The sequence below is a fragment of the Ruditapes philippinarum genome, unplaced genomic scaffold (genome assembly GCF_026571515.1).
Source record: "Ruditapes philippinarum isolate M1 unplaced genomic scaffold, ASM2657151v2 ctg940_1_1_1_1, whole genome shotgun sequence".
In the NCBI taxonomy this organism is placed as follows: Eukaryota; Metazoa; Mollusca; class Bivalvia; order Venerida; family Veneridae; genus Ruditapes; species Ruditapes philippinarum.
This window is the reverse complement of record NW_026866687.1, coordinates 338,543-353,024: the sequence shown is the minus strand read 5'-3', so window position 1 is coordinate 353,024 and position 14,482 is coordinate 338,543. Positions and strand designations below refer to the sequence as shown.

The window sequence follows — 14,482 nt, the reverse complement described above, 5'->3', positions numbered from 1 at the left end:
GTTTTACAAAAACCCTTAATCCTCTGAGGGCAACCTTTTCTATCCACGCGAAAGTGAAATCCAATGTCAGGCGACACGTCCGTGCCATCTAAACAGCTACCCGAGACTCGCCTCTAACGCGTGACTAACGCAATACGGGCTTTTTGCATATTTGACATTTATTTGTTAAAACTGCCGTTTGCAATGCGTTGATTACTTTCGTTGTTCACTTGAAAAGACAATACATTTGCAAAATTTTGATGAAAATTAGCATGAATCTGGATGTATACTACTTTGTAAGGGGAACCTTGTCAGTAAATATAAATTATGAACAAATAATTAATCTGGTTCTTCGCAAAAAGAAAGATAATAATAACGAATACACAGGTTTCACAACGTGTAATTTGAATTATTTATATTGTTTTATTGCAGAGTGGTAGTGACAAGTATATCAAACTAACGTACTAGTAATTTGTATATAAAGTAAATCATTTTCACCGAGGGACTAACTGATTTTAATCACAGATATCATGCATGAATAGGGCAGTATAGACGCATAACATTTTAAATGGGAAATACGATATGTGGTTTAAAAAAAAAGAGAAAAAAAAACGTGTAGAATTTGACCCTTTGTTATAACGTGTTTGTATTTTATCGTATGTTTTAAAACTATACACATTTGTATATTATAAAAAAGACTGATTTATTCGGATAAAGGTTTATATTATGAAGTATCGAAGATATCTTGTGTATGGACTGTTTTTGCTGTGTTTCACGAAGATATTTTATGTATTACTTGATGGTATAGTAAGAGGGGGTAAGTGGTGACAATATATTTTTGTATAACTTTTATTTTTGTTGTTTTTGTTGTTGTTGTTTTCATATATTCATGCCGTAGAGTACAATGTTTTTGTCACTTGGCCATGTTTTTCTATAGTCAAAAAGAATTTGGTATCTTGAGCTACAATTTTTAATAAAAGATAATATAACTTAAAATGTTATATCAAATGATAGAAGTAGTGTTATAGTAATGTATCAATAGCAAACCTGTTTAAAGAGATACTCGATCACGCAAATTATTGACAAAATCTCAAATGATCATTTTATAATAAATCATATCAAGCTGAAATGAGCCGCGCCACGACAAAACCAACATAATGGGTTTGCGACCAGCATGGATCCAGACCAGCCTGCGCATCCGCGCAGTCTGATCAGGATCCATGCTGTTCGCTTACAAACCCTATTACAAGTAGAGAAACTGATAGCGAACAGCATGGATCCTGATCAGACTGCGCGGATGCGCAGGCTGGTCTGGATCCATGCTGGTCGCAAACTCACTATGTTGGTTTTGTTGTGACGCAGCTCATATATACTATATAATATGAGTTTCAAATGTAAATAAAGCTGCATATGTTAAACGAAATGAAGACGCAGACATAATAAACAAGTATTTTTAATACAAGTCATTTGACAATAATAAACTCTGGAAGTTAAAAAAAACCCCAGATATTGTGGATATTGAAAGATTGAAACAAGTCCGAGTCGCTCATTTGACAGGTTACTTTACGTTTCCATAGATCAGTGTGATAAATATCGTGAAATCTTAATGCTCTATTTGTCAGGTTAGGATACCAAATTTGACTGCTTAGTGTATTTATTTCGAGGATATTTATAGAATATTGGATGAAAAATTCAAATCGAAGATATGAAAATTTTGTCTCTGTCTCCTTTTAACACAGTGTATTATTTGACCCCAAGGATACATAGCTAAAACATAATAATAAAATATGAGAAACCATTGTTTTAAGGGTGTGAAACACGGTTGAATGCAAGTATTCAAGTACGGTTTGAACATTTAAAGAACAAATCTATATAAATCTTTATAAAATATACATAATCAACGTAGACTATGTTGTTTTAAGAGAGAATCTAGAATTCGTGTCATAGTACAAAAAGATTATATTTCAAAAAATTATATTTCTTAGCTTCAAAGTAGGGTTTTACTCAGTCTTAACTTTAAATTCTACGTTTGTTTCTTTTCAATCGATACAAATAACTGTACTTATGCATTTTTAGTCGATAAGATGTAAAAACGTATACGTGTAGTTCATTTGCATGTATGTACAATAAGTATAGTTCAATTCTTTTTTTTTTCAGACGAGGTTCATAGTGTTCAACGGTCATTATTTCTCCTTGAACATAAATATGATATTGTCAACACCAGTCCAAATGACGAACCAACCGGTATTTCAAAGAGACCAGAAAGGATAAGAAATTATTGTAAAACACTGGATGTTGATACAATTAACAACTCTATCACACCATCCGTATTAAGCGTGTATCACTATCACAACAGATCAAATATATGCACGTGTCATGTTCCAAAAGCTGCCAGTACGTCTATTATCAGGTCACTCCTTCTGTTAGAATACCCAGAAAAAGCTGACGTATTTAGTGCATTACCCGGACACCGGTTACATTTACTGAAAGAAGTCCGGAACATGTCGGCTGACGCGTGCATCCAGAATTCTATGACGTCATTTTTTGTTACAAGGGACCCATATACCCGTTTGTACTCCGCTTATATTGACAAAATCTACCTTAGAAAATTCCATAAAACAGCGGTATATATAGATGCCGCACTCAACAAAAAGATGCCCAAAGAAATACTAAAAGAATTGAGGCACAACACAGGGAAAAGTTTTAGAAAATGGTACTGTAAAATGACCGATATAAGTTTTGAGCAATTCCTTAAATTCGTGACGTCTTCACAAGTTCTTGACACCCATTTTGCCCCAATATCACTGCTCTGCGATCCTTGTAAGCAACGCTATGACGTCATACTTAAACAAGAAAATCTCAAAGATGATTTAGACTATCTATTCGGAAAAATATATCATGAAAACTATACGGGTAAAGAAGTTCATACCGTACAGGACTATACGGGACAATCCGGGATAGAAAGTCAAATACTTACATATTATACACACTGGAAACAATGGGTGTCGAAACACGACTGCTTTCTGGACAGGGAATTATATGATTCCATAAACCATCGTTTATGGAACGGTTTAAAACTTCTCGGAAGTATTGACAGAAATTTAGAATTTATTGATGAGCTTTTTCGAGGCCCCATTGGTGATAAACTTAAAATCAGAACACCAGACAGCATATTCTATGAATTCAAAATGAACAATGTGCCATATCTGAACACGGAACAACGTGAAAAACAAAGAAAGGAGTTTCTATTGAAAGCCTACCGAGATGTGGATAAAACAGTGTTAGAAAGAGTACAAAAGTTATTTCAGTTAGATTTTGCCTTATTTGACTACGATCCCAATCCTCCCGGATGGCATTTATAAAGGTTCAACCTTCCGGAATATTTCGGATATTTCTTTAAAAAATGAATTATTTATTTTATTTCAAACGATTCCCTCAGGCAGCCTGTTGACATCATGAGGTTACTATACACTGTTGAATCTATGACGTTTCTGACACAATTATATTGGGCGAGGTACTTGCCGAGTCCAATATAGGTTTTTGTAACTGTGAACGAATCCAGTAGAACCAGTATTGTACTCATCAATGTATAATGATCGATATCTTTTTTCACACCGCCAAATTTTCACATTTTTAAAGAACTTTGTTACTTCGAGTAAAATAAGGATTTGATATGAAATTTTGGACTCTTAAAATGAGAGCGAGGCTAGACAGAGTGCATCAGTTATTTGATATTGATGTTTTGAACTCGGATTGATGAGTGTTTTGATATGGAATTTTCGGACGGACAAAATGAAAACCAGGCTAAATTGATAAGATTGGTCGTGATAATTATTCATGATACATATGCAATAGAAAAAAACATGAATGTGTTTAGATAAAAAATAGTTAAAAAATGTTAACAACTGATATTTTGATGCTAATCAGAAAGTACGGGTAAACAAAAGTTTATATACTATATCAAAATCAATCTGATGTAGGACTTTACTACTTGCTAATATATTTTGAATAAGTTTTAATTAAGTTTCATTAAATATCCCACACATGGGCACTGGTTTTAATTGTTCAGATAGATGTGCCATTCTTGATTCTGTGATAGCACGGGACTGTTTCACGGGTATACAATGCGTTTTGCGTTTATAATAAATGTTTTACGAGGGTTGTTTGATATAGTAAATGTAATGTGTATATAAGGGGAGCGACTGTTTAGCGGATTAAGTGTCAGGCTCTCAACCCAGGGATCATGAGTTCGAGCCCTACTTGGGTCACAATCATGTTACTTCATAGGACACTGTACTGGTTGGTTTCATGAAGCGGACTCGAAAGCGACTAAATTGTTTCGCTATTGAGCTTAGATAAATATGTTTAAACCAATGTGTATATTGTACGATGTCCATTTGATTGGGGTGTGCGTCACACCGACACAGTATAGGTTATATGGCAACGTTCCAGCTTTACTTGTACAGGAAGACCTCAGATGCCCTTACGTGCATTATTTCAGCTGGATAGCTTCCTCACATAAAATAATTCAAAGTCCCTGTCGGGATTCGAACCAACAGCAGTGAGGGGGCTACAGTGGTATGCCAACAGTTTGGGCAATATCACGAATCGTTTACCTTTCAACTATTTCCCTCACTTTTGAGACATTATCTTGCCTGCTACAATCAGAGGTCGGCTAGTTTTAACTGCATCTTTGACAGGTCTGTGCCAGCCAAAAGTGTCTTTCTAAACCAACGAACTGTCTCATAAGATTTCTTATCAGAACCCAATTCAGTTCTGTGTGAACTTTTTATACATGTACATGTAACCTCTTATTTCTTCAAAACATGTATTCCCAACCCATTTTTCCCAACCATCTTTTAAAAAAAATGTGACGACAGGCTACTAAATATTAGTCAAAAACCGTGATTATACCGTTGGAAAGGTATTAGAATGCGACAACATCCACGAAATCGTGCAAAGCAATTTCTTACATCCACGAAATCGTGCAAAGCAATATCGCACTGTTACATATAGAAAAATGTAAAAATGACAAAAAGATAAATTTGCAAAAGGATCTGTATATAATGATCCTTAAAGCTTACAAAAACATCCACAGGGAACCTTATAACTTGCTGTCTATTACCTCTGAATGGTGCAGATGTTTGACTGTTGACATCAAAAACAACTATTTTTATCACTGAATTGTTAAATTGGTTTAGGTTTTCAAATTCGCTGTTTTGGGCGCTTTTAAGTGATTTTTATTTTCTCCATTTTATTGGCATTGCACCTTATGAACATTAGATTTGGGGATAATGAAATATTGTTTATAATCAGGCAAAAAGATAATAAAGAATGAGTCATCACAAGAATAAATACGGCTCCATATTTGTCAAAGACTTATACCTCTGGCAGTGAAGTTTTTTTTACCAACGTGACGGACAAATTTGACTGTCTCCTTAACATACGTGAGGCAACAGTTGAGGGTTTGAGCCGTACTCAAAAAGTATGGAGTATCATTAATACGTGTATAATTATATTTGTTTGTTTGGGTTTTACGTCACATATGGCGACGTTCCAGCTTAACTGGTGGAGGAAGACCTCAGGTGCCCTTCCGTGCATTATTTCAGGCACGAACGGGCACCTGAGTAGAACCACCGCATTAATTAAAACGTGTATATTCAGGAGTAAGCTTATATATTAATCTAGGAAATATCTTACACATTTATAAGCTCGGGGAACCAATTAGCTATCTACAGCAATTTATATCATCTGCCATTTTTATGCGTATTAAAAAGCACATTGCTATATTTACACGTTAGTCACGTGATCAAATCAGTAGTCATGTGCGTCAATGTTAACCCCGTAGGGTGTTGATTTATTTTTTCAGGGTTGTAGTAGGGGTACAGGGGCAGGTAGAAAAGGGATGTCCAAACACTGATACTGCCACCTGTGAATGATCATAGGTTCAATCGGATTTAGGTCGAATGATCATATGTTCAATTAAATTTAGGTAAAATGAACATATTTTCAATTGGATTAAGGTCAAATGATCATATATTCAATTGGATTAAGGTCAAATGACCCTATGTTCAATTGGATTTAGGTCGAGTGTTCGAGCTGAACAGTCGAGCGTTCAATACCCCCTCTCCATGTAGTCCTGTAGAGAAGCACATTATCGTCCAATAGAATGAAATGAACTGATCCTCAGCTTCACAAGCATACAGTCAAATTTGGGTCAATGTGACGCTGACTAGTCAATGTACCTCTGTTATATTAAGCACGATGAGGTCAGTCTGTCCGTCCAGCTGATGCCTCCCCTCACTCTAGTTGATGGCCGTGCACAACAATGCAATGCATTAGAGATAATGTTTCACGATAACTTTTAAACGGGTGTTTGCTCGAGTACTCAAGAGAAATAGGCATTCACTCCATCACAACGGTGTGTGTGCTATTACATTTTCGTCGTGTTTAAGTCACGCCGACAAAAATTTCTTGTACTTATTTCATAGGCCGATCTCTGTTTAAAATGTGAAGTATGGTTTATTACACATTACACACTTATTTTGTGTTTTAGTTTCAGAATGTTTTGCAATGATAACAAGATTGTAAAAAAATGACTATATTGTGTTTTCTTATTCTTTCGTGGAATAATACACACAAATTGGAGCTAAATAATTTTTGAGAGTAAATGAAAACAACAGGTTATGATATTATTATTATTTTATTCTGATATATGAAATCAGCGAAGCATAAAGCGTGGCGAACAAAGCAGTGAGCTGTGCATGTGATAGTGTTGCGATGAGAAAATATAAATGTGTGGCAAAGGTAGCTCCCGGGAGTAGGCGTGGCTTATTTATGACATGTGACAATAAGTATTAAAGTGCGCACGCATCTTCCGCAACCAATTCCGCAGTGTTTTTCTTCGTTTTTGTACACATATTCTAATCAAACAGTTTCCTTTTTCCACGCCATTTAAATAAATGAAACCAAATAATTATTATTGATAATGTGGTTTCCATTAAAAAGGATTTTTAAAAAATAGAATTTATAATTTTATCAGAGGTGTAAATCGCCGTCGATCATAAATAAAATATATCATTAACTACACGTTTTATGTTTAAATTGCAAACATCCCGGCCATCTAATGATTAAACGAAAAACAAGCTTTTATGTTACTATTATTTTTTCCACCGGCAATGGTTGCGGTAACAAGATAGGTGGCGCTTTAGATGAAGTAGATCACAGTTCAGCTGGTTTTGGAGGCAGTTTGTCTATCAAAAACATCACAATCTTCAAACAAACCGTTTTGTACAGTGAAGTTGGCATAAACTTTGAACATATGTATATATGAAATAGAAATACAACCTTTCTTTTACCATCGCAGACGAAACAAGAAAAAAAAGAAATACAAGACAATACAAATTGACATAGAGGCATTTAATGATACAAGTTTGACGTAGGTAATTACAAGATTATCCTATTTAAACGTAATAATGAAGAAGAAAATTCTAAGGTACGTACTATTACAATGGCGTGAATGGAAAATGTAGTTTTCCGTTTTTTTTTCTTCTAAGATTTTTATCAATATGCTGAAATACTTGATATTTGGATTGTATCCGAGGTCAGTCAGTTCATTAAAAATGTACATGAAAACATGCTTTATTTTATAAACTCCTTTCAGTGATTTGATTGGCTACACTTAAATGTGTGTAGCGAAGCAAAGGGAGACCACTGCGTAGGAGTTTGGCTTTACGCCCGAGAGTGAGATGAAGAAGAAAAATGAAAACAAGTCTGCAATGGTTAGTTGACATCACGAAACAATACAATTCAACAGAAAATAATATTTTATATGATCATGGACGGATTCGTAACACGGCTAATGATATCTCGGAAGAAATTTCTGTTAAAAACATTGCATGATGGTTCTATCTTTCAGGAGGTTTTCAAAGTTGTTGAAATTTAATTGCTCCATCAATGATTCTTTAATTAATTATTTGAACAACTCTTCGATATATTTGAAATATAGTTTTACTATACACGACAGATAATCAAATAGTAAGCTTTGATTATCACCATATAGAAACAGTGACATGGTGTAATTTTGATCTTGGATCAGTCACATTTTTGAAGTTAATTTAATGTCTCTTTCCAAATCTTTGTCACGCATATGTGACGCTAGAAAAACAGTTTGTAACATGTGTATATTTATATCTATTGGTATTCATTGTTATATCCAAATCACTGAAATAATTTCGTAGATACCATTAGCTGAACAGTAATAAACACTTTTCAATTAAAAAGTATATATATATATTTTACGAGCCACCACAAGCACGAGTTCTTTAAGCTGCACAGGCATTACAGAAAGCACACAGTTCCTGCTTTAAAGCCGAACTTCTGGTGAGGCTCTCCATAGCTCTTGGGCAATACATCAATAACGGGCATGCGGGATGCTTTTGTCTTCAACTGGAACACAGTCTGGCCAGTGGTCTTATCCTAAAAAAACATACAGTCATGTTTACAGTTATAAAAGTATGAAAAATATGTGTTATCCCCCATCTATTAAACATATTTGTAATTTCTGCGACTATTTGTTTTAAATAATATATGAATGACTTCTATAGGTATAAAAAAACCCTTAAATCTGACCAGCCAAAAGTATAGAGTGGTCAAGTTAACACTAAGTCTACTGGCGGCAACAAATTTTACCCAACATCAACCTGCACATTCGTGCTGTCCGATCATAGTCCACCGTGTTCGCTATTCAAATTGGTACATTTTTTGAAATTTTATGATCAATGGTTGCGTCCAGATTAAATGTGGGCAAGTCCTTTTAAGATATTAAGCATGGTGAGGGTTTATAAAGGCTACGAAAAGCCTGTACTGTTAAAAAAATTACATTACTGAATTTAGCAGTTTTTCTATAGTTTTACATAGGAAATAGAAGGCTTTCAGGAGACTGAGAATCCTGAACTTCAGGAATAATCCTGAAAACTTTCACCCATGAAACAGGGAACTCTAATAATTCGTGGAATTATAAATGATTGACTACAGTGATATTAAGAATGCAAAGAAAAGCAGCAAAGTCAACAAGGTCATTGTTTAAATCAATCGCCACTAATCGGCCCTTTCCGTCAAACTTCGGATAAGGAACAATGAATAATTATGAGAGGTGTTCCGAATGTATTAATATTTACCTTGCATCCGTCTTGGAGCACACTCAAGCCTCTGAGTTCTGCGGTTTCAAACAAATGTTCGTTGGATCCGAGGAATTCTACGGCGTTCTCTGTAGATTGTAGAGTCTGGTCATACCAGGCGGTCACTCCCTCACAGTTGAACACGAACGACTGAGTTGCTATGTCTGACTTTGATGCCAGGGCATTTACTTGCTCGCTGTATGTGATCTGGAATATGTTACGTGGAAGTAATGTAAGTGAAACATGTTATTGTTATTTTATAAGTAATGAAGATGTAAACAAGGTTTTGAAATCGGAACAGTTTGCTCTTAGGTTTTGTGACCGGAACAGTTTGCTCTTAGGTTTTGAAATCGGAACAGTTTGCTCTTAGGTTTTGAAATCGGAACAGTTTGCTCTTAGGTTTTGTGACCGGAACAGTTTGCTCTTATGTTTTGTGACCGGAACAGTTTGCTCTTAGGTTTTGTGACCGGAACAGTTTGCTCTTAGGTTTTGTGACCGGAACAGTTTGCTCTTATGTTTTGTGACCGGAACAGTTTGCTCTTAGGTTTTGTGACCGGAACAGTTTGCTCTTAGGTTTTGTGACCGGAACAGTTTGCTCTTAGGTTTTGAAATCGGAACTGTTTGCTCTTAGGTTTTGTGACCGGAACAGTTTGCTCTTAGGTTTTGTGACCGGAACAGTTTGGTCTTGGGTTTTGTGATCGGCACAATTCGCTCATATTTAAAAGTAAATGGACAATGGACAGTACCTAGAAGCAATAAAAACAAAACCAGGCTCATTAGGCTATTTATTGTTGTCAGCAAGTGAAAGATTGAAAAATTGAGCATGATAAAATTAGTCAAGTGTGACGGACGGACAGACAAACGGTCAGACTGCCGGAAGGAGGGCAATTATACCCCCTCCTCTTCGGAGAACAAGAAAGAAATGGTAAACACAGCATACCTCAAATCCACCATCCATTTCACTGAACCATTCGCCATTTTGCCAATGTTTTGTCTCAGCCTTTAAAACAAAAATACAAGATTTAGCACTGAAAATATTTCGACAAAACCAAAAGTAAAAAAAAAGATGTTCAACTTTCTTACCTGGATAAAATGTATTAAATGATAAAATAATTATATTTTATGTACAAATTTATAGACACTTTTGATTTGATACGGTTTGATTTTATTCAGTAATGTGATAAAATGTTGACATTCGTGATTACATATTCTTTTACATAAGATATGTTTAGGTTTTCGGATATTTTGTCTCTGCTATATTTTTACAGTAAATTTGAAAACCAGTATTTAATTTTTCGCTTTTTAACAATGACAACATTATGTTATTGATGGAGATTGACAAAGATACATATCAAGCATGTCATATAAAAGTCTCATAAATATCAATTTAGTGTTTACTGAAATTTTAGTCATTATTTTCTAAGGTGCGGAAAAAGTGACTACACATTAAACATCAAGAACATTGCAGAATAAAGCGTCAAGTTTACCCATTCAGTGTCTGTGTCCGGTTTCAAACATGTTTGGCCACCACCAGTCATATTGCACCAGACCTCGATGGCATCTCTTATACCGCCTTGGTTAGGATCGATCCAATAATACCCTACAAAGATACAGAAAGCAAATGTCAATTGTGGTAATTTTTTCATTTAGATCTTGCAGATTGATTGTACCTGTTCACCATGTATGTCGGTGTTGTGTGTAGTTTTAAGAGGAGTTATACCAACTATTCTCTAAATGTATAGACACTCTAAAATGCAAAGGGAAAAATCAGACAAGGGAAAAAATAAACAAGATAAAAAAGAAAAAGTATGATAAACATTGTACTTTTCATCGTTATTTAACTCATAACCTTGTTATTTAAAGTAACATGTAAAGTTTGCTTTTCCGTTACATTTGGGTGTCTCGAATTTAGTTAGATGTCGCCCCGTTACACTGAAATCCCAAGGTTATCGGAATGTTAAATACAGTTCATTACATTGCCCTTTTCATCAGGTGGAAAGAACTTTTTATTTATCCATCTTGTATGAAATAGTCATAAATTGTATGAAAACAAGTTACAGATAAACAGTCCTGCAGAATTTATAACCATACATGTATGTCCTTTGATTAAAGAGTACATACAGATACCTTTAGAAGTCCATAAACTGAAAATGGTGCAGACTCATTTGATTGTGTTTAATAAAAAAACGCTAATTTGAATTTGCCGTGGCTTTTTGCCTTTCGGCATTCTTCAGCGGCATTTATAATACATACAACTATATTCAGACAAAACAAGGGGAGTCTATAACGTTACAGAAGGTCGAAGGTTTACGAAAAATTCAAATGAGCGATTTTAATCATATATGGCAAATTAGATATTTTTTCCATAATTATCTATATATACAATACTGAATAATTTATTTTATTTTATGTGTAACGGAAAACATACCATCTTGATATCCATCATAAGAGATCTTGATGTCCCTACAAGACACAGCTGGACTTTGTCTAGAGCCAGGTGGATATTTCAGTTCATCTACAACGTTGGATACCTTCACTATATGATTCCACATCTTGTCTACGAACATATGAACCCCTTCACTCAAAGTGACCTGAAATATTGCAACGTATTTCATCTTTCAATTATTGTTCATCTTTGGTAAATTTTTTAAACTTTTCTTGCACAGTAGTCGCTTCCAATGAATTGACAATCATTTTGCTCCAAATCAATCAATCCTTAAATGTTTTTGAAATTCAGTTTAGATTTTTGACATGGTATATGTCCGCTTTGGAAGGTTTATTTATTCATATAAAATGCTGCGCAAAAGAACAAATATAAATTTGTAGCGGCTGTGTGTTTACGAGAACTTTTTGTAGCTGGCATATTTACCTGGTTTTCTGTAATAGCAAACATAGCTTCTTGGAAATCAGCCTCAAGATCAGGAAGATCGACCATGGCAGGGTGCTCTTCAGCGCTTCTGCGCCTCCTTACCACCAACAAGTTGTCTTGACCCATAAGTTCGGCAGGGTATGGCTGGACTCCACCTGGTGGACCGGCTGGACCTGGGGGACCCTGATGGTTCGAAGTAATCATTATAGTTTATAGAAAATTTATTTCAGCTCTATTATGGAGCAAAGTTTGGATTTAATACTACCGTATTTCCCCCCTCTTGTACCAATAAAAAAACCCGGCAAAACAATACAATAAATTACTTGTCACAAGATGCGGTAGTGGCGTAACCGGAAGCATTATATCGCTTTCGTACGTACGTCAAATTCGGTATGGCTACTTTACATGTACATTGTATTTGCTGATGAACGAATAAAATGTTAAAAAAATTAAATCTTATAAATCGGTTCAATTTGAGAATTAGTATTTGCTTCACGACTTTTTATACAGATCCCGTTATTTGCTTTAATAAATCTTTGATAAATAAATATTTACCATACAATTTCATGTGGAAATATAGCAGGGGAGTGAACAATGTATTTGATAGGTGAGTGATTCATTTTAAAGTATTATTTCAATCGGTACATTACTAATTATTATCGTATTTATAGTATCTGTTACTAACCTGTGGTCCAGGAACTCCTGGAGGTCCATCTTGCCCCTGTAATACAAAATTATAAATAATATCTAATTTCACGAAGACATGTTGATGTATTGTAAAACATTCTTACTTCGAAGCATATATAATGTATGATATTTCAATTAAAACTATATGTTAGTTAAAATGTAGGAAGTAGTTCTGTTTGGTTCAAAAATATAAACAAAGCAAAGGACTTAATTTGTTTGAATCATATTTCCCAAGAAAATCTGTCACTTTTTTATGCAAAAGTATTTGAGACACATATCTCAAGTTCAACCAAACTTTCATATAAACGGCAGCATAATATCAAAATGTTTCAAATGTATTGCTATAAAGGTATTACATTGTATTCTCAAGTCATCTCTTTAAACTTAAAGTGCAGGGGTGATAAAGGTCGTTAACTTCAAACCTGTTATCCCCACATGCAGTAGGTTGGAATTCCGCTATGGACTTTGGATTACTTCATGTGAGAAAGCTATCCAGCTAGCTAACGGAACGTCGTTGTTCTACTCAGATTCCCGTTCGTGCCTAAAATGATGCACGGAGGGACACCCGAGGTCTTCATATAACAGTAAAGCTGGAAAGTCGCCATATGACCTTGTAACAGTGTTGCTGCGACGTATCCCAAAAGAAAATCTTAAAGTGCACATCTGTGCTACATATTCTTTTGCTCTTAATGCAAAATAGCTTTGTTTATGATATAAAATGGACAAGAAATACTTACTGGTTCTCCCTTTGGACCCATTGGCCCTTCAATACCCTGAAAGATAACAAAAACGCAAATGTCATTTTTATGCATTTTACTGTTCTTTTTTGCAAATGAATATATCCGCCAATAAAATCCAATTTAGTAACAGACATGTATGTAGCAAATGTACCAGCTAAAAATCTGTAACCTTTTAATACAATGGTGCTTGCTAATACAGTGTTCAGCCTAAGTGATCATTATTTAGGCTCATGTAAACTGTTTACAAGGGATCTTAACCGTATGTCCTCATTCTTTTTTAAATTTGATATTAAAACTCCGCAGATCGCATTGAACAGTGCACAGACTCGGCATGAAAAAGCAAACCAAAAAACCCACAACCACCACAAAAAACTTTGTCTCTGATACATGTATGTAAATTCTCGCAAATATTAAAATTAAAGACATGTAATTATGTATAAAAAGCAAATAGTGACATTTTACAACTTCTAGCTTGGAAATTTTTTTGTTTTGCTTTTTATCTTAATTATATTATAAAGGAATTAAGAAATGAAATAATAATGATATCATCACATACAGTAGAGCCAGTTGCCCCATCGGCTCCTGGTGGTCCAGTTGGCCCAGCTGGTCCCTGTAATAATATAACAACAGACATAGAAAACACGAGAACCAGAAATATAAACAAGTATACGTGTATATGAAAGGCGAGTACTGAAAGCTTGGGTTATATGTCACTCTTTAGTGTCAAGTATGTATGATGATGTACAAATACCGTTCGAACGCTATCATATACATGTATTATTACATTAAAATTAAATTAAAATTTAAGTTAAAGTGATCATCGTCTGCAACTACATCCTATTCAGTCAAAAACGTTTTAAAAAAGTTGATAAATGGTTTTGTCCGTACTGAAGGATGGACGAGTCAATTTTTAGATAATAATCTAGGTAAGGATATATGTTTTGCTCATCATTGTTATTCTCAAGATAATAAAGTTTTTGTTGATAAATATCTTTTGTTTTTGTAAGATCGTGTTTTTCTAAAGATAT

The 14,482-nt window shown here is 34.7% G+C and overlaps 2 protein-coding genes across 2 annotated transcripts in view; one reads left to right on the top strand and one right to left on the bottom strand.

Annotated features, from left to right (window-relative positions):
- The first annotated feature begins 400 nt into the window (after window positions 1-400).
- Window positions 401-3,726, top strand: LOC132733347 (carbohydrate sulfotransferase 10-like). The gene is made up of 2 exons (XM_060719987.1): window positions 401-796; window positions 2,137-3,726. The coding sequence occupies exons 1-2, from the start codon at window positions 706-708 to the stop codon at window positions 3,339-3,341; spliced, it is 1,296 nt and encodes a 431-aa protein (XP_060575970.1). The 5' UTR covers window positions 401-705; the 3' UTR covers window positions 3,342-3,726.
- A 3,411-nt stretch (window positions 3,727-7,137) lies between these two features.
- LOC132733346 (collagen alpha-1(I) chain-like) overlaps window positions 7,138-14,482 on the bottom strand; it is a 43,085-nt gene continuing 35,740 nt past the window's right edge. Inside the window, exons 49-57 of the mRNA XM_060719986.1 lie at window positions 14,011-14,064; window positions 13,452-13,487; window positions 12,713-12,748; window positions 12,028-12,210; window positions 11,587-11,749; window positions 10,646-10,758; window positions 10,099-10,158; window positions 9,159-9,365; window positions 7,138-8,457 (exon numbers count right to left, since the gene is read on the bottom strand). Of these exons, the coding sequence (XP_060575969.1) occupies window positions 8,320-8,457; window positions 9,159-9,365; window positions 10,099-10,158; window positions 10,646-10,758; window positions 11,587-11,749; window positions 12,028-12,210; window positions 12,713-12,748; window positions 13,452-13,487; window positions 14,011-14,064 (990 nt within the window). The 3' untranslated portion in view covers window positions 7,138-8,319. The remainder of the gene's footprint in view (window positions 8,458-9,158; window positions 9,366-10,098; window positions 10,159-10,645; window positions 10,759-11,586; window positions 11,750-12,027; window positions 12,211-12,712; window positions 12,749-13,451; window positions 13,488-14,010; window positions 14,065-14,482) is intronic.